This window comes from Tenrec ecaudatus, chromosome 12 (assembly GCF_050624435.1).
Source record: "Tenrec ecaudatus isolate mTenEca1 chromosome 12, mTenEca1.hap1, whole genome shotgun sequence".
Classification (NCBI taxonomy): Eukaryota; Metazoa; Chordata; class Mammalia; order Afrosoricida; family Tenrecidae; genus Tenrec; species Tenrec ecaudatus.
In genome coordinates, this window is record NC_134541.1 from 63,159,281 (window position 1) to 63,184,819 (window position 25,539).

Below are 25,539 nucleotides of genomic sequence, written 5' to 3' on the forward strand. Positions count from 1 at the left end.
TGTGGGAAAAGACCATGAAGTTGCTCAATATCAGTAGTTAAAATGAGTCCAGGGGCTGAAAAGAAAGCAGATTAGCCTTTGAAAAACGGGAAAGAAAGAAAAGATCAAAATAGACATCAAAAGAGACCCTGAATTTGATCTTAATATTAGAGTAGCTAAGGTAAATAGATGAAATGGTAAAAAAGCTGAACAGAAAATTTCAAAGGGCAATCGAGAAGACAAAGTAAAATATTATAATAAATTGTGCAAAGACTAAGAGAAAATCAAAACAGAACATGCTCAGCATATTTAAACTGAAAGAATTGAAAAAATTTGAAGCCTTGGCTTGCAATATTGCAAGATTCTATGGGCAAAAATTTTGAACAATGCAGAAACCATCAAAAGAAGATGGGTGTGTACACAGTTACTGTACCAAAAAGAACTAGTCAACATTCAACCGTTTGAAGAGGTAGCAAATGATCAAGAACCAACGATACTGAAGAAAGAAGTTCACGCTGCACTCAAGGCACTAGCCAGAAACCAGGCTCCAGAAATAGGTGGAATCCCAATGGAAATGTTCCAGCAAGGTAATGAAGCACCAAGTACTCACCCTTCTATGCCAAAAAATACGTAAGATAGCTGCTTGGCCAACTGAGTGGAAGAGATACATATTTGTATACACTCCAAAGAAAAGCAGCCTAATAGGATGAACAAATTATAGAACAATAATATTAGTATCAGGGCTCTGGTGGTATAGTGGCTAAGGATTGGGCTGTGGTCTGCAAGATCAGCAGTTTGAAACCACCAGTCCCTTCTAGGGGAGTAGAGTGAGGCTTTTCGGTTCTGTAAGGAGGTACAGTCTTGGAAACCTATAAGTACAGTTTTACTCTGACTTAAAAGGTTGCCATGAGTCAGAATCAGCTCAATGTCCATGAGTTTGGTTTTTTACTTATCATTAATATCATATGCAAGTAAAATTTTTCTGAAGATCATCTAGCAACAGTTCCAACCGTTTATCGGCACTTGGTTGCCAGAAATTAAGGCCAATTTAAAAAAAGACATGGAACAAGGGATATAATTGCTGATATCAGATGAATCTTGACTGAAAACAGAGACTACCAGAAATATGTTTATTTGTGTTTTATGAGTATGCCAAGGCATTCGACTATATGGATCACACTGATAGCCTTAAGAAGACTGGGAATTCCAGATACTTCTTTGTGCTCATGGAAATCTGTATACAAGAAAATACTGCATATTTTTTTCTCCCAACAGTTTTATTGGCACATAATTTACATATCATGTAATTGAGTAGTTCAGTTGTTCAGTCTTATCAAGCAATTGTAAAATTGCCATCACACCTTCTTAGAGCTTTCCATTACATCCACCAACGGCATTGTTTTCAATAAGGTAAGGTGTGTGTCAGAGTTGTGTTCTCTCACCATACTTATTCCATCTGGAGGCTGAGCCAGTGATCAGAGAAGCTGGATTATATGGGAGAGAATGCAGTGTCAGGATTGGAGGAAGACATTAACAATCTGAGATGCAGACAGCATAACCTTACTTAGTTGCTGATGAAGTTTAAGGATTTTGGCCTTCAGTGTGAATTACAATTCAATGTAAAGAAAACGCAAGTCCTCACAACTGGACCAGTTGTGAGAAAGGAGAAAAGATTGAAGTTCTCAAGGATTTTGTCTTATGTGGATCCACAATCAGTACTCATTATGGAAGCAGCAGTGAGGAGATCAAATGACAAATGCGAGGGATAAATCTGCACAAAACTTCATTAATGTGTTGAAAAGTAAGGATGTTATTTTAAGGTGAAGATGTGCCTGAACCAAGCCTTGTTATTTTCCATGGTCCCTTATGCTTGTGAAAATTGGTCATTGAATAAGACGACTGATGAAAAATTGATACATTTGAATTATAGTGTTGATGATGAATATTGAAAGTAACAGAGACTTCCAAAGGAACAAACAAATATGTCTTGGAAGAAGTACAGCCAGAATGCTCCTTAGAAGTAAGGATGGCAAGACTTTATCTTATGTGATTTGCACACGTTATATTTTTTATTGATTTAGTAATTTTCAGTCATTTAAAAATCATTTTATTTGGTTCTCATACAACTCTTATCACAATCCATACATCCATCGATTGTGTCAAGCACATTTGTACATTCGTTGCCCTCATCATTCTGAAAACATTTGCTCTCCACTTAAGCCCTTGCTATCAGCTCCTCATTTTTTCCCCTCCCTCCCTGCCCACCTCTCACATGAACCCTTGATAATTTAGAAATTATTATTATTTTGTCATGTCTTACACTGTCCAATGTCTACCTCCCTTCACCCACTTTTTTTGGCTGTCCCTCCCCCAGGGAGGAGGTTATATGTATATCCTTATAATCGGTTCTGCCTTTTTACCCCACCCTCCCTCTACCCTCTCCGTGTCGCCACTCTCAGCACTGATTCTGAAGGGGTCATCTGTTCTGGATTCCCTGTGTTTCCAGTTCCTATCTGTACCAATGTACACCCTCTGGTCTAGCCAGATTTGTAAGGGAGAATTTGGATCATGATAGTGGGGGAGATGGGGGAAGGAAGCATTTAATATTTAGAAGAAAGTTGTATGTTTCATTGGTGTCTAATTAGCAAATAAAACCCAAACCCCAATCCTATAGGAGATTATAATGTTTGGAAACAAAGATCGCATCTTTCTCCCCTAAAGTGGCTTGTGGTTTTAGACTGCTGACCTTTCAATTAGTAGCCAAGTACGTAAGCACGGTAGTACTAGACCATCTTCGATAATTATACCCCCAACACAAAAACTACAAGAAGAATCCACTACTATAAAGTCAGTTCCAACTCAAAGGCACCCTCTAGGACGGAGTAATGCTCCTTAGAGTTTCGGAGGCTGTAAATCTTGACAAAAGTAAATTGCCTCATTTTTTTTTCTATAGAATGTATGGTGAGTTTGAACCATTGACCTTTCAGTTAGCTTAATGTGGTAGGGCTTCTGTCTGTATATATATAGATATATGTTCTCAATTTCCATATGTAGCATGATACTAATTGTTTACTTTTCTCCCTCCAGTGCAAACATGGAAGGCAGGATGAACAATAGAAAAAGTTTAGAACTTAGAACACGCCAAGTTTACATCAAAATCTTGACTTTTCCTTAATTGGTTGCTTGATCTTGGACAAATTATTTCATCTCTTTTACTTTTAGTATCTTTACCCATAAATATAGCAAGGGAGATGATAACTATATTCTAAAATTATGTTGAATAATATATTTAAATGTATATACCAACGAATGGACTATATTAAATAGTCTGTTAGTTTTCTGTTTATTTGTTGTATTTTAAAGACTCTTTGGATCTCTAAATCAACTGAAAGTTTTAAAGTTTAAAGAAACATCAACCCCATGTTGTTAATGTACCTCATAATGCGCTTTCTTTGTACAGATTGATAACAAGGGGAATCACCTTCTAGTGCATGAGGAATCGTCCATTAACACGCCTGCTGTTGGTGCTGCCCATGTTATCAAGAGGTATACTGCTCGGGCCCCTGATGAACTGACTTTAGAGGTAAATGATCAAAGAGTGCCATATGCCATCAAGTTCTTGCTCCCTTGACAGCCTCATCTTCAATCATTTCTTTTTGTAAATAAAGTCTAATCTCCAGGCTTTTCTACAGTTGCACTAACTTCTCAGCCCCGAATTTCCTCCATGTTTGTTTAAAGATTGTCCTCATTCTTGAAAACTTAGCCTACAGGCTCCATTTCTCCTGGGAAGTCATTCTTAATCTCCCTCCTCAAATCCATACCCCACCCCACACAAACAAACCTGGACAGAATGTCATTCTGAATTGGTCCCTTAACCTATCTCTGACCTATCACTTATTATATTTCATCCTAATTCTATTTATTAAGCAGTGATTGTCCTAAGAGCAAGATCTGAATCTTGACTTTGTGTGATATCTAATGATTCCTTCTGCTTAATCTGTGTTGAATGATTGAGCAAAAGAACAGGTAAAAAGTGAAATGATAATTTATGGCTGTCATCTGTATATAAAAGGAGAGGAATTAAGTTTCTTCCTCTAAAAATAAATGTTGGCTGACGAGAGACAAAAAAAATGCTGACAGTTTCTCAGTTTAAGAAAGAGCAATCAAATTGTTACTGTATAGAATTTGAAGTGTTAAACTAAACTTTCAGGTTCTGTACACATCTTCAGAGATGTGTTACAAGCAGGACTTGATGAGTATGGCTTGTTAAGACTTAAAAACATAAAGTTTAAAACAAAGAATAAGCAAAGAAAAATTTCTGAAGGAAATAGTAAAATAATTCATCTATGTTTTATGATAGATAGGAGCACTTACTTGGATTGAATAATATAACTTCAATTAATGTGTGATTTTAACCTACTATTGTAATTCTTATATAACTTTTTACAAGTTCATATAAACGTAATAGTTTGCCTTTAACAACGAGGGAAATAAACTGGGTCAAAATGAACGGCACCATCAATTGATACAGGAAGTATAAAACTTTTTACAATTCATTAGTGACTCTGTAGGACGGAGTAGAACTACCTCATGAGGTTTTAAAGCCTGTAAATCTATGAAAGCAAACTTCTGTCACATTTTCTGCTGTGGAGCAACTGGTGGGTTTGTACCTCTATCCGTTCATTAACAGCTAAGTGCTCAGAAGTTTAGTAGCCATCAAATTTCCTTGTGGTAACAATGACCCAGAAATTTGAGACATGTTTGGTTTTTCCCTATATGATTAATTAAGATATCAAGTGCTCAGTACAGTGTTAGGCACAAGGTAAGCACTCATAAATGTAGCATTCGTAAAACTGTTAGTTTTCTGAATATAAGGATTTAAAACTGTGCTCACTGAATGTAGTAATAATAGAAACTGTCATTTTTAAAAATAAGTAAGAGCATTTGAAACTATCCTTCATAAGAGAATCTGATATTGTCAGGAGTAGCAAAGTATTTTAACAGAAGTAATGATGACATTATATCTGTCATTCAAAAAATTGACCATGTATACCTGACTTTCTGAAGTTACTGCACTTGTTCATTGGATCACGTACAATCTTTATGCTATTTAATTCTTAGTACAACTTGCCTTTAAAAATTGACATGATTATTGAATTCTTTAAAGAAAGAAGTGATTGGTTTTTCTAGATATGATTAGCCAGAGAATAAGATAATACTTGAACTTTTGTAGTGTTCTCACTTAAATCCTAAATATAACAACTGGTTAAAATACGTCAAAAAACATTTTATTTAAATTATGTTTTTGCTAGGTGGGAGACATTGTTTCTGTTATTGACATGCCCCCCAAAGTACTAAGCACATGGTGGAGAGGCAAGCATGGATTTCAGGTGAGCAACAAAGAACTCAGTGTGGAAAGGTCCCAAGAATAGTTTTTGATGCCTCATTTATGTTTCCAAGACAAAGCAGAAGTTGTCAGCAGTAAATTTGATTATCGCTATCATCTGTTTTTCTGTGATGGCAATGAACTTGAATTTCTTTTTCTAATTAATATGCTGGATGCTAATCTCTCCATCTCAAAGCAGTGAAATAACTAGTGTGATAATAACTATTACATAAATAACTCGAACTTTATATTTTAAATATTGAAATGTTGTTTTATGCCATTAAATCAATTCTGATTCATCGTAACCTTATTTAAAAAAAACACACACAAAAACTGTCTGCCATTGAGTCCATATGCCAACTCCTAGTGGCCCTCTTGTGACCCCATGTGACAGAGTAAACCTGACCCATAGGGCTTTGGAGGCTGGAATCTTTATGGGAGCAGATGGCCAGGTCTTTTCTCCTGAGAAATTGCTCTTGTGTTCAAACCACTAACATTTCATGTAGCAGCTTCCCATTGCCCCGACAGGGTTCCTTATATCTTAAATAGAAACTAACTATTCAGATTTATAAAATGTATTTCATTGTCCTTAAAATTTGACACAGTATATCAGAGTGGTTAGGCCCATGGGTTTTGGTGCCAGATTGCATGGGCTTTAATCTTGTGGTATTTTGGAAAAATTATTAACTTCTCCCTGCCTCAACTCCCCATTTGTAAAATAGAGATTATAGGACTATTTTTTACCTCATGATATTGTCATAAAGATTAAATGTGTGAGGATAAAATTGAAAAGTATTTGGAATAGTACCCGTATCAATTTTTTCTCAGCAAAAGTAAATTATAAAATTTAAGTAACTTTATTTTTATTTTACTAATTACTTTTTATCCACCTCTTTTCCTGTACAAAAACATCTTTAGAATCTTTTTAAGGTTTTATTTTTTAGTGAAAATATACTCGATATATCTCACTCTCTCCCCCAAATCCATGGAAATACATACCAAAAATCTATTACTAATCCAGTTTCTAAACATCTGTGAAATTCTTATTATCATTTTAATATTGTCATTTGTGTTCAATATTATTATTTGTTCTTAACTTCTTGGTCTTTGAACATTCTCATCTATGCTTTAAAATAATTTGGCTTTTAGTCTTTATATATCTGTAGTCCTTAAGGGTGACAAACTTCACTCTTTTAGCTAAACTGTTACATAGTTCAAAGGTGGTTTGGGGAGGTAGTTTCAATTTAAAATTTCAAGGATAATATAAGATCATATTCTCAGGAACTCCTCCAGACTCAGTAAGTCTGAATTCTTTAAGAATTTAGCATTATTAATTAAAGAAACATTAGTGCCCTTTATATACAGTGTAAGATTATGAAATAATAAAATATCAGAAAGAGCCACGTCAGAATTGTATTCATATGGTGAATAACTAGTGATCTCTTTGAAACTCTTAGAAAATCACCCTATTTGATGAAATGATGAAACAGGGGGATTGTTGAGGTATAGGAAAGCTCATTGCTGAAACTTTTCTTGAGTATTTTTATGCTAAAGCTTTGACTAACTTCTTCAGAACACTAATAATAAGCAGATGCTGTTCTTTCACCCTGCAGAAAGTCAACATGTAGAATGCCTTCAGCAGTCCCCAAAACTGTTGATAGTCCATTTTTGGTCTGCTTTATTATCTCATTTCCTACTCTTGTTAGCCCTTGCTTTGATTCTATTTTGTCTTTAGGAACATAATGTTGAGGTCATGTTTCATCTCTTGGTACAGTTCCTTGAAGAAATACATAAGGATTTTCATGTTGAGCATCATCTACTCCCTTATTTAAACAAGCCGATTGTAGACTGTTGATTTCTTTGGATCGTTGTTCCACTAAGCATTTCATAATCATCAGTGAGCTCACTATTTTATTCCACCCAAACTCCACCATACATTTAACTTTTATTCTTCATTTGTAGAAGAGAATACATTTGCTCTGGTAGGAGTGCTTTTTAAACTGATGTCATCTTTTTCTTAATCCCTCAAACTAGATCCTGTTCAGACATGTTTTATAAAGCTAGTATGAGTTTATTTCATGCAAAAAATTTTTGGAATCGATTTTATATTATGCATTTCCCAGGAATATTTTGAAAAGATCCTTCTAAGTGTACATGTTTCTGTGTTTGTGACTTCTGTTAGATTCCCAGACTTGGAGTGGAGTTGCTGGGCACATGACAGCTCTACCTCTAATCTGTTGAGGAACCGCAACACTTTTCCCCATGAGTGTACTAGTTTATCCTTCCACTTGCACTGGATGAATATCTTCAAATCCCCTTCAACTTTCCATTTTCGTATTGCTATTATTGTTTTTAAAAATCATTTTATTGGGGGCTTGTACAATTCTTATCACAATCCATACATATATCCATGTTGTCAAGCACATTTATACATTTGTTGCCATCATCATTCTCAAATGCTTTCTACTTGAGCCCTTGGTATCAGCTCCTCATATTTCCCCCTCTCTCCCTCCCTGCTCCCCCCTCCCTCATGAACCCCTGATAACTTACAAATTATTATTATTTTGTCGTACCTTACACTGTCCAATATCTCCCAGCTCCTGCTTTTCTGTTGTCTATCCCCCAGGGAGGAGGTTATTGTGATTGGTTCCCCTTTATACCCCACCTTCCCACTGCCCTCCATGTATCACCACTCTCACCACTGGTCCTGAAGAGATCATCCATCCTGGATTCCCTGTGTTTCCAGTTCCTATCTGTACCAATGTACATCTTCTAGCCAGCTTTGTATGGTAGAATTGGGATCATAATAGTGGGGGGAGGAAGCATTTAAGAACTAGAGGATGTTTTATGTTTCATTGTTGCTACCCTACACCCTGACTGGCTCATCTCCGCCCCATGACCTTTCTGTAAGAGAATATCCAGTTGCCTACAGATGGGCTTTCAGTTTCCACTCTGCACTCACCCTCATTTCCAATGATAGGAGTTTTTGTTCTTTGATGCCTGATACCTGATCCCTTCTACAGCTCGTGGTCACACAGGCTGGTGTGCTTCTTCCATGTGGGCTTTGTTGCTTCTCAGCGAGATGGCCGCTTGTTTATCTTCAAGCCTTTAAGACACCAAAAACTATATCTTTTGATAGCCGGGCACCATCAGCTTTCTTCACCACATTTGCGATGTTGTTGGGAAGGTGTGCATCATGGAATGCCAATTTAATAGAACAAAGTGTTCTTGCATTTAGTAAGTCCAATGTCCTTCTGCTGCCTAAATACTAAACCTATAAATATGTGCACGTAGATCTATTTCCCCGCCATCCTATATAATTATGTTTACATATGTACATGCCTGTATATAGACTTCTATAAATACCCCTTTTCTCCTAGTTCCTCTATTTCCTTTTACTTTCCTCTTGCACCACTATCATGCTCAGCCTTCATTTGGGTTTCAGTAATTTCTCTCGGTTACATACCTTTGCTGAATCCATACCATGCCTCTCACACCCTCCTTGCCACCAATTTTGGATCACTTGTTGCTCCCTTGTCCCTCAGTTGGTCAACACCACCTCCTTATCCCCGCCTCCTCCTCCCCCATGTACCCACTGGAACCATCGGTCCCATTGTTTTCTCCTCCAGACTTCATCCAGCCTATCTTATCTAACTAGATATGCAGAGATAATAATATGCACCAGAAAACAAGGCATAGCAAGACAGAGTGACAAAAGAGAACACAAGGATGACAACAAAAAAGAAAACCAATGACTCATAAAAGAATAAATTAATTTTTAAAAATATAAAATTTTTAAAAAGAAAGAAAAACCTGTAAATAGATCAAGGTCTGATTTTTGACCTCTAGGCATCTCCTCCAGTCGAGTCCGATGGGGTGCCAAGCTCTGGCCACAGTCTATCCTTTGCACTCCCTCGGGACTTCCTTGCTCTGCTCCCCCTGTTGCTCTGCTGCACGCCTTTAGTGTTTTGACTCCATGTCTCGGGGTCAGTCCAGGCCAATCCCGACACTTGAGTCTCCAGTGTTGTCCCCTGCAGGGCCATGGGTCAGTGAGGGACATCGTGTCTCATAGTGGGATCAGCCATTTGGTCCACTCTGTGCATTGGGTATTCGAAGCAGGAATATCGTCCTCCGGGCCTGGTGGTCCAGGATGTGCTCCACTCTCTCTTCTTCCCCCTTCATTTGCTCTGGTGTACTCTGATCAGACATGCCCCTCTCCCCTAGCTGCAGCTTCAGTGCTGTCTTGAGTAAACTCTTTTGGGGGGAGGTATTGGGTTTTTGTTTTGTTTTGTTTTTTTTGAAAGCCATCCTGATGGGAGTAAATGATAACTAATTGTGATTTGGAGTTGCACTTCTCTGATGGCTAATGACACCGAGCATCTTTTCATGTGTATGTTGGTTGTTTGAATATTCGCTTTGGTGAAGTGTCTATCCATGTTCTTTGCCCAGATTTTGATTGGGCTATTGGTGTTTATTATGTTGTTACGTTTCTATATAATTTTAGATATTAGACCTCATATCATTGCCATTTTTTTCTCTTATTGTCTCATCACTCTTTGGATAAAGTCTTTTAGTCTATGTAAGTGCTTAACTTTCATTAGTCCCCAGTTATCTTTTGGTCTGTTGAGAAGGAAAGATAATCATTATTTATTCTTGTTATATGATGGCTGTAACACAGAACCCCCTTTCTCTCCCAATTTAAAATTTTCAAACAACTGAAGTAATAATTTAGTTTAATGGTAGAACTATCGGTAACAGAATCTTTTACAGAACCTCTAAATGGAAAAAAAAAAGATAAAATCAGAGCTGCACTGTTTAATTTAAAAGTTAGCAGTGCTGGGCCTCAGGCCTCATGAGGAAAGAGGGCAGGCCTGATTGAATGCCACCACCCCAGCTTCCTGTTGCCCAAGGAGACCTCTGGAATGGTTTTGAAACCCTTTTAGGTTACTAATATACCTCACTTGAGAATGTAGTCGATATATTAAAATATCTAATATATTAATTAATTAAATTCCATTACCTTTGAATTCAATTTTTCCCCAAATTCTTTGAAGCCCAAGTATTATACTTAACGTTACTTTGTAACTTAATGGTACAAACTTAGAATGACCCCTGCCACAAATTAAATACCAGTTTTGAATTGATCTAGAGCAGTTAAACTTTGTGAACTATCAAGCTGCTTTATTTTCTCTGTAACTTGTTTTTAAGGGCTTCATTAGAATATAAACAAAGACAAACAAAGCAGGTTCAAAAAAGACCTTGGGCCTGTGAAAGATGTTAAAAATCAATAAAATAGATTTAAAGAACTTAATGAATATACTTGGAATTAAGTTTGAATTAATTATCATAATCTAGTCCAAGGGAGCTGTACTGCTATTTTCATTCTATTACCAATAAGTTTTTCACCACTGATTTTCAGACTTTAGTTAAGAATCACTAGGGAAACATTAAAAATATAAAATGTCAAGCCCTAAGCCCCAAAATTTTGTTTCAATAGTTGTGGGATTGAATGTAAGAGGCTATTTTTATCTGGCCGAGGCATTCATCTGAAACAGTGCTCACTATATGGTATTGGTAAGTCTGCTAACCAGTCATTGCTTGATAAGATTTGCATTTTATCAAGTTCTATCAAATACATTGTACTAACAAATAAAGGTTTAGCTGTAAGAACAGAAGAATTAGTTCATCCATGTGTTTAAATTTACTGTAACTCTTTTCTTTAGCTTTTATGTGTAGGAAGTGTGAAATTATATTAGCTAGAGTAATTTGAAATTCTGAAGTCTGAGTTTTTGGTCTCCTGGGGAATATGCTGACTCTTTTACCTTTGTTTCTGTAATGCTTCATCATATAATGTCCTTCAGAAAAATAACCTTTAATGTTTTTTCCTCCTTCCTTTTAAAAAATTAAATGGCATTAATATTAGCTTTTTGTACCTGTCTATGAACTAATGTTTAGAATGGTCTCTGAGAGCCCTTTCCCTTTAGGTAAAAACAACAAAATACTAATAACTTTGAGAATTATTTGTTTGTGTAGAGCTGTGTCTCTCATAGTTTACCTTGGAACTATGAGTATAAGCATGACCTGAGACACATGTAAACATTTGCTAGTTAGATACTTGGAGGATAGGAGCAGGAACTTATATTTTAAAAAGTTTCCACAAATGATTGTTTGAAGAAAATATGGTTACTACAAAGCTAACCCCTATTATTCATCCTGGCCACAGATTCTTTAAAAATCAAACATCTTATGCCCCCAGGGAATGAGAATGGGGTGTTCCCTGGGGACATAACGTTCTCTAACATAAATAGCAATGATACATCAATGACAACCGGAGACATACATAAACTACAAACTATAAATAGATTTTGTGCTTGTAATTAATTCTAGCCCCAACCTAAAACAATTAGTTTTCTTATGACATGGCCCTCCCCCGTGCTTACCCTCTTGAAGAGATCACTGAAGATATGGGTGCTGTGGAAGGATTAGACATAGAAACACCACCTTCAGAAGTATATAAACCTAGAGAAATAGTAGTTTCACATTTTGATATTTTTGTGTTAGAAAGGTTGCCACGATTTTGTTCCAATACTTTTTTACTTCATATATCTGAAATTGGTCAAATTTTCTCTGCCTAGTGCTACCTCTGTAATCAAATTACCACCATCTTTTTTTGGGGGGGGTGTGGTGTGGTGTATTAACTTGTTATCAGTTCTTTGGTGAGGTGGCAGCTCCTCGTTTGGATTTCCTTATCTTGGATGGCTAGTGATCACGAGCATTTCGTCATGTTTATTAGTTGCCTTCATTGGTGAACTGTCTGATCATGCCCTCTACCTATTTAAAAATTTTCTTAAATGTTTTATTGACATAAAATTCACATCATACAATTCAGTGGTTTACACATATTAAAAAGAATTCTGCAATCATTACCACAATTTAGAAAAGTTTTTTTTCTTGTACGGGTTACTACTAGCTCCTCATTTCCCTCCAGCCCTCCCTATCATAACTTTATAAAACTCTTCATCTAATTATTTTCTTGATACAGATCCTGGATTTCATATTTAAAAAAAAACACATTTAAGGAACCAGCAATAACTAAAATAAAATTAAAAAAACATCAATTGAAAAGAAAGCAGAAAAGAATAAAAGCGAGTACAAATTTAAAATGGGTCAAAAGGGAGAATAAATGATAAGGTTTTAAGTTTTCCCCTAACTCCATCTGCTCAGTTCACTTTCCAGTGCTCTCTGTCAGACAGCAAGGCTGTTTGCATCTCTGGTCATGGGTCAGAGGGGGTACCCTGGGGCATAATCCATGTAGGAACCCTGCAAATGGATTTTGGACGTTCACTGACACCCACAGCTTCTGGAAACCGAGTGCTGAGAACTTACACTTTTCCCTCCTCTGGGATTGGATGTCATTAGGTGTCATTCTTGGATCCCACGGGCTGGTGTGATTCACATGATGTGTACACGTTTCTTCCATGTGCACTTAGATGGCATTTGCTCATTTTTAATCGAATTATTCCTCTTTTTCTTGTTGAGATGTACTATTCTATAGATGTTAAAGAGTAATCACTGGCCAATTTATAATTGCCAAAGCCTTTGCCCCAGTCTTTGGGTTTTCTTTTTGACACCTTTGATGAAGTCCTTTGATGCACATAGCTTCTTTTTTTTTTAACATTTTATTAGGGGCTCATACAACTCTTATCACAATCCATACATCCATCATTTATGTAAAGCACATCTGTACATTCTTTGCCCTCATCATTTTCAAAGCATTTGCTCTCCACTTAAGCCCTTTGCATCAGGCCCTCTTTTTTTCCGCTTCCCTCCCCACTTCCCCCTCCTTCACGAGTCCTTGATAATTTATAAATTATTATTTTGTCATATCTTGCCCTGTCCCACGTCTCCCTTCACCCCCTTTTCTGTTGTCCCTCCCTCAGGGAGGAGGTCACACATAGATCCTTGTAATCTGTTCCCTCTTTCCAACCTCCTCTCCCTCTACCCTCCCAGTATCGCCACTCACACCCCTGGTCCTGAAGGTGTCATCCACCCTGGATTCCCTGTGCCTCTAGCTCCTATCTGCACCAGTGTACATCCTCTGCTCTATCCAGACTTGCAAGGTAGAATTCGGATCATGATAGTTTGGCGGGGGGGGAGAAGCATTTAGGAACTGGAGGAAAGCTGTATTCTTAATCGGTGTTACATCGCACTGACTGACTCATCTCCTCCCCTAGACCCCTCTGGAAGGAGATCTCCAGTGGCTGACAAATGGGCTTTGGGTCTCCACTCTACACTTCCCCCTTTATTCACTCTGGGAAGATTTCTTTTGTTCTGATGATACCTGATCCCTTCGACACTTCGTGATTGCACAGGCTGGTTTGCTTCTTCCATGTGGGCTTTGTTGCTTCTGAGCTAGATGGCCGCTTGTTTACCTTTAAGACCCCAGACGCTATCTCTTTTGATAGCCGGGCATCATCAGCTTTCTTCAGCACATTTGCTTATGCACCCATTTGTCTTCAGCGATCGTATCCTGGAGGTGTGCACCCAATCATATGATTTTTTGTTCTTTGATGCCTGATAACTGATTCCTTTGGAACCACGTGATCACACAGGCTGGTGTGTTCTTCCATGTGGACTTTGTTGCTTCTGAGTTAGATGGCCAGTTTATCTTCAAGCCTTTAAGGCCCCAGGTGCTGTATCTTTTGATAGCCAGGCACCATCCGTTCTCTTCACTATATTTGCTTATACATCCATTTTGTCTTCAGTGATTGTCTTGGAAAGGTGAGCATCACAGAATACTGGATTATTAGAACAAAGTGTTCTTGTGTTGAGGGAGTACTCGAGTCAAGGCCCAAAGTTCATTTGCAACTTTAATTTCTGTGTTGTATTTTCACAGTCTTAAGTCTTCCTATTTGAAACATTCTTCCATTTATGTAATAACTCTTTTGGTTTCTTCAAGTAATACTTTGTAATTTATTTATTTTATTCCACTGTCTTGACTGTATGGTTTGTGCAAGAAATATTATTTTGAATATTTTGCTGTGCATATTCTTATTTGTTCTCCATTGTAAGTAACTTTCCCCTTTTTTTCTGGGCTGCTCTGAGTAGTCTGTCTTTGACATTGGAAAGTTTGACTGTGATACGTTGTGGTGGTGATTTTCTCTTTGCAATATCTTGTGTAGGGTTCTCTCAGCTTCTTGAATAATTGTTTTCTTTTATGGTTTTAGGAAAGTTTTATTGCTAAAAACTTTCTTGGATTATCTCTCCCTCCCCCCTCTTCTGTTCTGGAAAGCCTATTATCTATAAATTATTCCTCTTGATTTCACTTAATTCTTAAAATGTTCTTTGGATTGCTTTGCTCTTTTTATTGATCTTATCATAGATTTCTATCCAGAAAGCTGTCTTCAGGCTCACTTAATTCTGCCTTCCATGGTGTCATTTCTACTGCTGAGCTCATTCAATGTGATTTTCAATTCTAACTTCTGAACTTCATTTGTAATTTTTGTATGTTTTCTATTTTTCACATTTATTTTTCAGATTGTTCTTGTAGTGTTTTCATGAAAAGTCCTTTTGTTTTTCCATAGTATTCTCGATCTTTTTCTCTATCCATTGTAAGTACCGGAACACCATTTTTTCAGAATTCCTCTTATTGTAGTTCCAGGGTCTTTTCTTCTTCAAGAGGGTCCATTGTCTCTGTGTCGTGCTTACACCTTTGTTTCATTCTGTCCTTGTATAAACAGAAATTAATTGTTGTCTCTGAGACATTGAAATTTTAGTTATTTTATCTTTGTTGATTAGGCTTTAATGTAATAGGTAATGGCCCTGGCTCACTAGTTACAGCTACTGAAGGTGATTCCATCAGTTGGGGTGGGAAAGGAATTCTATACAAACTAACAAAAATACTAACACACAGTAATAACTGGAGTGAGTTAACAGCTACACACATACAGACACCTATACTGCAACCAACAGTGACGTTTTCTTTTTCAATCACCAGTGGATGATTGTGATGAGCTTGCTGTAGTACAGTGTAGCCTCAGGTATACTAGGGCGAGAGTAGTTATCTCTGGTAAATAAAGCATGGTGGAAAGTTAATGAGTACTTTAATCCTTATCCCTATATGTTCACTTGTGGGTAATTGTGTTACACAGGGTTCTCTAGAGAGACAAATCCAGATTGCTAGTAAAAGATAAATATATAACACAAGAAATGAACCATTAAATTATATACAGATAGATAGATATATAGTACAAGAAATGAACAGTTAAATTATAAAGCAGTGAGACACTAGCAGTCTTTTTAGTCTAGAGGGCTGCCAGTCCCTCCTCTGTAGAGAGAGCTGGGCTCTATGTACCCAGGCAGCAGCTCCAGAGATGTACATTCCAGTTGTGTGGGCTTAAAGGGACCTCAACTTACAGTGCCAGCGTCCACAGGTAGTGTAGCCTGTAAATTGAGACACAGAACAAGCAAGTCAGCCGCACACTGGTCCGATGATTAAAGAGCAAGAGACAAGGTTCACCAAGCCATTTATCTCTCTACCCTTCAATTAATCCCACTTAAGGTTTTCAGTCAGGCTGGCACAATAAACTATCGCAATCCACCCCTTGCCAACCTGGCACCTGTACACAATTCTTTAGCCATATATTATTTCCAGACATTGATGAAATCACACCTGTTCTTATCATCAATCATCTATCAAACATATAAATGAAAACACACTGAGTCAAATTATATCTGGTATAGTAATTCAAACAGTAAAAGAATAAGACTGGGGGGATGATGACGACAAAAACCCAACTCCTAAACCAGAAATGTGTGCTGCCATTTCTCAAAAGTTCCTTTCCTGAGACTGCCTTCTGTGGTTGCCAGTGGTTGTGGCCAAGAATGATTTCACCCTTCTGTCCATGTTATTATAGAAAAAGCCACAAGGGAAGGAGGGAAACAGGGAGCAAACTAACAGTGCAAGAAGGGGAAAAGCAAAGAGAAAGGGGGAAAAAACGGAACAAAACCCTGTTCCTCTAGCTGTGAGTGTACTACAGCCCCAGAGTATAGCGTCTAATCTGAGCTGGAACCTTCCGCTGGAAACATGCAGGAAGATGGGGCTGAGTAGTAGAGTGCAGTCTCCTGGTTCCCTGGGTCTTAGCATGAATTTATGGGCTATAGCTTATCGGAATCCTAGTGTATCTGGGAAGCTTGGAACGATTCACCGCCCTTGTTTTTGCCTCCTCTATTGCGTGGCTGTCCATTCTCCCTCAGTGTTTGAGTGCACAGAGTGCCCCACTGGTAAGGAGAGAGGTGTGCAATTGACCGCGCAGTGAATCAGGCTGAATCCCAGGTTTTCTTCCTTTCTCCTGATGGGTATGGGGAGAAAGCGGTTGCCCCATGTTTTCAGAGTTGGGTGCTGCAGGAAATATTCCATGCTGTGCAAAGAGCCTCCCATCTCCTGGTTGGCAAGCTTAGAGTTAGTGGTTTTTCTTGATCTCTTTGTGTGGGTTCTACCATCAAATTTTCTCTGTTGTGTTTAGCTTGCTTGTTTTTTATTTCTCAAAACGTCAAGTCTTCATTTCTTTCCTCTGTGTCTGTGTCTCTAAGTCATTGTTGAAAAGGATCATGTAAGTATACCTAAGATGGCATCTCTTACCAGAAGCCTCACTTTGTGAGCTAATTTATACCAATTGACAGAGATGTCCCACAAGACTACAGTCATAATCTGACATCTCCAGAAAATCAATCCTATGCCAAAGAAGTATCCAAAACTGTGCCCCCTGTGTCTTTTATTAAACAAAGGTAAGTCCAAAAGTATTGCTTTAAAATCACAAAAACAAAAATTATTAAAATCAATATGTGAAGCTATTGTTTCTCAATATATCCTCATCTAGGCTTATGATTTTTATTTATACCACATCAAAATGGCAGTTTTGCCACCCTTGAGGTTCTCAAACAATCATGTTCTTTTAAAATGATCTTTGAATGTTGGCAACCAAAAGACATCTGAAAGGGCAAGATAAGGGCTGTCAGATGAATGAGGTAAGAGTTTTCAATGAAATTTTTATAGAAGAGCCCTTGCCATTCTTGAAGAATGAGTAGGTTCATTGTTGTAATTGAAAGAAACTCTTTGGCATGCGTGTCTTTTTCATACTAATGCAGTTTTCACTGTTTCTAATAAGGCTCTATGATTGCCCTGTCTCTCTCAAGGACATTTATAGAGAGTCCCTTCTGAAATCCCAATAAAGCAGTCACTGTAATCTTCTGAGTTTGAGTTATCTGCCTTGAATATTACTGGCCCAGCAGATCCTCTTGGAAGCCACTGCTTTGATTGCAGCCCCCTTCTCCACTTTATAGCACCTTCATGAGACTAAGACAAGTATGTTTCTCAGAGCAACGTACTGCAACCATCTACTGCTCCACAGATATGTTTGAACACATTTTACATGGAATTAACTCATGCACGTAGGAAATGGAACCCAAGCATCAGTACCGTTACTTATGTGCATGTGAATATGGTCATACAGATGCATATACACACCTAGCCTATACAGACATACATGTATGATCAACGATTGGACCCCAAGAGGAACTTGTGAGGATGGTTCAAGGGCGGGCAGTTTTTTCCTTCTGCTGGGTATAGGGGTCATTAGAATCAAGGCTATACCAGGGTATCTAAAACAGTGGAAATTTTCCCCATAGCTATGAACTTAATTCTTTTTATAAAACAACTTTATCACCTTCAAAGTATTTACATAACACTTAATATGTTTGTCAAATCTGCGATTCCATTCTTAAAAACATTTTCAAATTCATCTCTCTGGATGGCTGACAGCACCCCCTCATTTTTCCCTTCACCTCTTCTATGTCTTCAAATTGCTGTCCTTTCTTGTCCCTCTTCATTAAGAGAAATAAAAAGAAGTTGCAGGGAGCAAGGTCAGGTGAGTCAGGTATGTGCGGGAAGAGAGGAATGCTAATTTTTACCAAAAACTGTCTCACTGAAATGGCTACATGGGCAGGTGCATTGTTGTAGTGGCAGAAACATTCCCACCTGTCTCGGATCAGGCCTGATTTGTCACATACTGCTATGCAATTGTTAAAGAATCTCTACATAGCTTGATTAGCAGTCTGCCCTGGTAGAACGAACTCCAAATGCATTCTGAGTCGACATTTTTTTGTCTGTTTGGGAAGTTGACGGATGTCCAGCAGGAGATTTGTCATCAGTTGACATTTCACCTTTTGAAATGGAAAACCACTCACACACTTGAGTTTTTCCCATAGCATTGACCTTGTAAGTTGTGTTCAACATCACAACAGTTTCTGTGGCATTTTTTCAGAGAAAGAAACAAAATTTCTTTCTTTTTTAAAAATCATTTCATTGGGGGCTCGTACAACTCTTACCACAATCCATCCATCAATCCATTGTGTCAAGCACATTTGTACATTTGTTGCCATCATCATTCTCAAAACGTTTTCTTTCTACTTGAGCCCTTGGTATCAGCTTCTCATTTTTTCCTCACCCTCCCTCATGAACCATTGATAATTTATAAATACTAATTTTTCATGCCTTACATTGACCGATGTCTCCCTTCACCCACTTTTCTGTTGCCCGCCCCCCTGGGAGGGGGTTGTATGTAGATCACTGTGATCCGTTCCGCTTTTCTCCCCACCTTCCCCTTACTCTTGGTATCGCTGTTCTCGGTAGTAGACCTGAGGGGCTTATCTATCCTGGATTCCATGTGTTTCAAGTTCTTATCTGTACCCATGTACATGCTCTGGTCTAGCCAGATTTAAAAGGTAGAATTGGGGTCATTGTTAGTGGGTGGTGATGGGGTTAGGGGGTGGGGAGAGCATGAAAAAACTAGAAGAAAGTTGTGTTTCATTGGTGCTATACTGCACCCTGACTGGCTTGTCTCTTCCTTGTGGCCCTTCTGTAAGGGGATGTCCAATTGTTTATGGATGGGCTTTGCGGTTCCACTGCACACTCCCCCTCCTTCACAATGATATGCTTTTTTTGTTCTGCGTCTTTGATGCCTGACACCTGTTCCTATCAACGCCTCATGCTCACACAGGCTGGTGTGCTTCTTTCATGTGGGCTTTGTTGCTTCTTAACTAGTTAGCTGCTTGTTTATCTTCAAGCCTTTAAAACCCCAGACACTATATATCTTTTGTTAGCCAGACACCATCAGCTTTCTTCACCACATTTGTTTATGTACCCATTGTGTCTTCAGTGATCGTATTGAGAAGGTGAGTATCACAGAATGCTGGATTATTAGAACAAAGTGTTGTTTTTGTGTTGAGGGAATACTTGAGTCAAGGCTCAATGTTCATCTGCTACCTTAATACTTAACATGTAAATATATGTACATAGATCTATTTCCCTTATCATTATATATAAATATATGTACATATGTACATGCCTCCTTTATGTAAGTGCAAACTCACTGCCACCAAGTTGATGTCAACTCATAGCAACCCTACAGGACAGTGTAGAACTGCCCGTAAAGACTAACTGTTTATGGGAGTAGATAGCCCCATCTTTCTCCTGTGGAGTCGCTCATGGTTTTGAACTGCTGATGCTGCAGTTAGCAGTTCAATGCATAACCACTACCCCACCAGGGTTCCTCATTTATGTGAGTATAGGACCACAAAATATCCTGGAAATTGACATTGACCCTCTCTGTGCATCTAGTTAGATTGCAGTTTGTCCCTTGTGTAGATTCACCACCCTCATCAAGAACTATTTCACCACCCTAGAAGATCCTCCCGTACCATCTCTAGTAATCTTTCTTCTGTCTCTATATTTTGTCATTTTGAGAAAGTTATATGTATGGGATCATTTGTTCCCTTGTCCCTGGATTTGTTAATACCCACTCCCTTTCCCCCTCCTCCCCGTCTCCCATGTCCTTCCTGGAACTGTCAATCCTCGTTTTCTCCTCTGGATTGTTTGTCCTACCTATCTTATCTAGATAGACTAGCAGACATAATAATAAGCACAAAAACAGGACAACACCAGGGAAAAAAACGACAAAACAAAAACAAAGTAACAACAAAAAAACAATGACAAAAGAAGAAAAGTCTATAAACAGTTCCAGGTCTGTTTGTTGACCTTTAGGAGTGTTTTCCAGTCGAGTCTGATCGGGTGCCATGCTCTGGCCCCAAAGTCTGCTTTTGGTATTTCTTAGGGACTTCCTTGCTCTGCTTCCCTTGCTGCTCTGTTCCACGCCCTTAGTGTTTAGCCGCAGTGTGATGGGATCAGATTGGACATAATTCCCACACTGTGTCTCTAGTGTTGTTCCCCATAGAGCCATGGGTCAGTGAGGAACATCATGTCAGTGTCACCTCATAGGGTGGCCCTATGGTCCTCTCTGCATTGGCTACTCTGATCAGGAATATCGTCCTTGGAGCTTGGTTACCTACTAATTACAGGAGTAGTTTACTATATGGAGTAAGAAAATGTTACTTGTCTCCTGCTTATAATTTACACTTGGCACACAGATTATTTAAGCTCTAAATAACCGAACTCATAAATTCTAAATAAGAGACACATTTGATACAATAACAGGGAAACCGAAGCACTTGATGGTTTGGGTAGAAATAAAAGGCTTGGAACTCTTGGATTCTATTATTAATCCAACACTGACAATGTTTGTGACTCTAGGTAAGTTTACTTTTCCTTTGTGTTTTATTACTGGCATGTTAATTATGGGATAGAATTAATAATTTTAAATACAGTAAACGCCAAAATGTAAGGTGGAAACTAGTCAGAAAAGAAAAATTCCCAATACTTTCCACTAACATGAACAATAGAAAAATTGTAACACTGTATCCTGTCAATGGGTGGGGGATTAGAGGGCGATGATGAGACCTGGAAAAGCACCGCAGTCCACCGTGCTCCTGCTTTCACAGGCTGCATGTAGTCCTCTGGACATGCAACAGTGGTAAGCGTGGTTTTAAAGTTGTTTTTACAAGGAAGCACCATAATACGCATCAGCCATCACAGAAAACGAGGTTCAAGTGAAACTACTTTTACAAATTTTTTAAGTCATTTTATTGAGGGCTCTTAACAGCTCAATTGTATCAAGCACATTTATACATATGTTACCATCATCAACTTCAAAATATTTTTTTCTGTTTAAGTCCTTGGTATCAGCTTTTTTTCCCCCCTCCCACCCTCATGGACCTCTGAAATGATAAAAATAGTTATTATTTCCATATCTTAAACTACCCACTATCTCCTTTCAACCCGGTTACTGTTTTTCATCCCTGGGGGTGGGGGTTTTATATACCATTGTATTTGGTTTCCCATTTCTCCTCCTGCCTTTCCCTTCCCTCTTGATATCGCCACTCCCACTACTGTTCCTGAGGGGGTTGTTTATCTGTCCTGGATTCCATGTGTGGAGAGCTCTTACCTGTACCAGTGTACATGCTCCAGTTTAGCCGGATTTGTAAGGTAGAACTTCAGTCATGATATCGGGGGGCAATGGGGGTGGGGTGTGAGCATTAAAGTACTAGAGAATTCTGTGTTTTATTGGTGCCATGCTGCATCCTGGCTGTCTCGCTCTTTCCTTGTGACCCTTAATGTCCAATTATCTACAGATGGGCTTTGGGTCTCCACTCTTAGCCCCATCATTTGTATCAACATATTTGTTTGAGGTCTTCTGATGCCTGATACCTTATCCTGTCAACACCTCTTGATCACACAGGCTGGTGTGTTTTGTTGTCCATGTGGGCTTTGTTGCTTCCCTGCTAGTTGGCCATTCATTTAGTTTCAAGCCTTTTAAAACCCCAGATACTCTGTCTTTTAATAACCAGGCACCATCAGCTTTCTTTACCACCTTTGCTTGTATTTAGTGATCATGTCAGGAAGGTGAAACTGTGTTTACAGTGGGGGGAAAAATTAACTGTAACCAGAGATAACATTCCCAGATGACACTATGGGATGTACTAATTCAGAGTAAGTTGCTCCATGCTTAGTGGGGAAAATGCTTACTATGAAAGCTCCACTCTACCCAGTGCATTTCTGGGTTTTGGGGGGTACCCCTCATACATATATATGTCCACCTACATAAATATAAGTCCAACATACTCTTTGTTGTTGTTTCAAAGTCATATGTCTTAGCAATTACCATCAGGTAATTTAATGTACATTCAGTGGTATGGTTTACCTTCTTAAACTTTGTAGTGGAGTGAAATTTCTTAGTATAGTTCCTCTATCCACATCTCTGTCACTCCTACCTTGACTGGGTAGAACTATAAATATAGGATGTGTGTAGCACCAATAAAGGGAATGATCAGTTTCATTGCCACTTTACTGACTATAAAGATGTGCTGTCTTGTCACAAAAAGTGAAATCCCAGGACACGTGGAAGAATGGCTACCAGTGTATCATGTTCACTATCTGTCTGCTCTTTGAATTGGTGGAGGTCAAGTCCAGAGGCACCAGAGGCTGAGGAAAGGAGACCCTTAAACAGGACAGAAGAGCATTGCTGAGACTATGAGACTATAAGGCACAGTAGCAGGCTGTCTTCCTGGCCCATGGAGGCAGTGGCCCTGAGACCATGTGGCTGAGAGGTTGGGGACTAGAGTGATTTGGTGCCTGATTGTGAAGAGATGTTGCTATGGACCATTGAGTGCATCCTTACTGTTTAAGCCTATCTCCTCATAACCTTAACCTTTTAACTTCACTACTAAGTTCCCTGAATTGGGGTTGTCTGTGACTCTTGCAATGAATTATTGAGTGGCAGAATAGTATAAAGAAGAATGGAACATGGAGTTACATCTAGCCCTTGCAATTGGAGGTCAGATATGGTTCCTCCATGCCATTTTTATAAGCTTTCTAAATTTCACCTTTATTCAATGGTTTCTTTCAAGAAGAGCTAGTGACTTTTTCTAGAGATGGAGTCCTAGTAGAGTAGTGATTGCAGGCTGGACTGTTAACTGCAAGTTCAGCAATTCAAAACCACCAGCCTGTCCAAGGGAGAATGATAGGGCTTTGTACTGCCGTAAAGTTACATCTTGGAAACCCTCAGGGACAGTTCTAATCTGCCCTTCAGAGTTGGAATCTACTTGATGGTGATGGCAGTTTGGGGTGTGTGTGTGTGTGTGTGTGTGTGTGTGTGTGTGTGTGTGTGTGTGTGTTTAATGTAGGGAGTTAATGCCTCCCGCCACCCTTTATCTCTGCCACCCACTAATGAACATTAGTTTTTTTTTATGTTTACCTGTTATGTTCACTTAATAAAAATGAGAACATAAATTGTGTGTGTGCCATGTATGTGCATGTTCTTGACTTATTTTACTCAACCTAGTGTCCCACAGAGTCATTCATATTCCAATATGTTTTGGGAATTGACTTTTCCTTATCCCAGATACTACTTTTTACTTATCCATCCATCCATCCATTGATAAGCACTTAGATCAATTCTGTCTTTGTGGTATAATGAACATAGATGTGCATATGTCTGTTCCTGTTACTTCTATTAGATCCTAGGAGTTAGTTGCTGGTACACATGGCAGCACCCCTATTTTGAAGAATAGCCTGTTTTCCATAGCAGATTTTGCATTCCTACCAATAATGAATGAAGCTTCCAATTTCTCCATATCCCTTCCAAAAAGAGTTAGATTTTATTTTTCTGTCAATGATAAGTACATTGTTGTTATTCTGAAGGTACTTTTTAGGTTATGGGTGGTTATTTGGCAAGGCAGAGAGACTGTCATTTGAATTAGGGTCTGTTTCCTTTATGTGTTTTTACCAATGTTCCCGGCTGATTTTATGGAATTATCTTCCTCTCTACACTCACTTTTGAAGCAAACTTGAATTTTTAAAATAATGTGCTGGTATACTCAAAGTAGAAGGTAAGAAGAGTCTGGTTGCAATCTGTTCCATTTAGATCCCATTCTCTTTGACTTCAGATGATGAGGCCTACACAGTAAGTACTCTGAAAGCTGGGATCTATGTAAGGGGGAAATTCACATAACTTCTAGTAATAGAGAGTGATAACAGAGTTGTAACACTGCACCGTGTTAGAGGTGAAAAACTTGGGAGAGCCAGGAAAATAAGGACTGTCCCACGGAGTTCCTACTTTCACAGATTTCACTGTATTGTTAGGTTGCTCAGAGCCACTAAAGGTATAACAGGCACAGCAATAATTGAATTGTGAAATAGAGACAATTTTAACATTTAGAGGTATTTTGATATCCAGTGGTTAAACACAGCCATTAATAAAAGTTAAAATACTTACTTTTATAATTAATTGAATTGTATTAAAAATAAAATAATAGATACCCAAAATTTTTGTCATAATTTTATCATATTTATTGTTGTCTTAAAGTTATTTATATCTAGTTTATCTATATGCAAGAAGTAATATATAACATCATTCTACTTCTCTTATCTTTTTCAACTCTGTTTTCTGTGACATTGTGGCTTGAAATCAGTCACCATGGGAATACAAGGACTGGCAAAAGCCATGAACGCTGGCAAATGCTATTAATCAGGATGTATCCCTGCCCTGGGAAGCTTTTTATTAAACATTTATCAGTGTATAATAGCATCTTTGGCTTGTAACTGTATCTCAAGCAATTGGAAAACAAATTATCAAATTGAAAGTTCTCTTTCTTTCTTGTAACTTCGTGGCCTGGAACACATGTTGTGTTCCAACCTCATCTTTACATTGTCCTTTTCTTCTGGTACTACATTTTCATCATCCTTTCCTCTGCCCTCATGGTCCCAAAATGCTGGTCTTTCTTCCCTTTACCATTCTTTCACAAAATGAGAGTTAAATCTCATTTTGGCCCTTGTAATTCCACTTGTTCTTGAAAGCCATGTAAGTAAGGACTTTTTTAGAAATTGGGACAACTACAAGGAAAATAAGATATGAAACAGGATGATGTAGGTATAATAAGATTATATGACCAAATTTCCAGTCACTTCTAACTTGTGACATTTTGAGCTCACCAGAATTATTTGTGTCAGGTGAGAATAGTAAGTATCATTATTTCATCAGAAAAATAGAAATGTTCATTGTCTAGACAGTAGGGCTAGTTACATCCTCGTGTATAACATTTTCAACATAGCGTCTCATTTTTTATGATAGAAATTTTGTAACCAGAAAGCAGATTCTGTTTGCCTTTCACAAATTTATGGAATTTAAACATTTATTAACATGTGGGAAAGCTTTTTGTCGGTA

The 25,539-nt window shown here is 38.3% G+C and overlaps 1 protein-coding gene across 3 annotated transcripts in view; it reads left to right on the forward strand.

Moving 5' to 3' along the window:
• The window catches only part of ARHGAP32 (Rho GTPase activating protein 32), a 297,599-nt gene that overhangs the window by 186,157 nt on the left and 85,903 nt on the right, over positions 1-25,539 (forward strand). For all 3 annotated transcript variants that reach the window (XM_075564089.1, XM_075564090.1, XM_075564091.1), the window contains 2 exons: positions 3,440-3,562; positions 5,292-5,369. In XM_075564089.1, the coding sequence (XP_075420204.1) occupies positions 3,440-3,562; positions 5,292-5,369 (201 nt within the window). The remainder of the gene's footprint in view (positions 1-3,439; positions 3,563-5,291; positions 5,370-25,539) is intronic.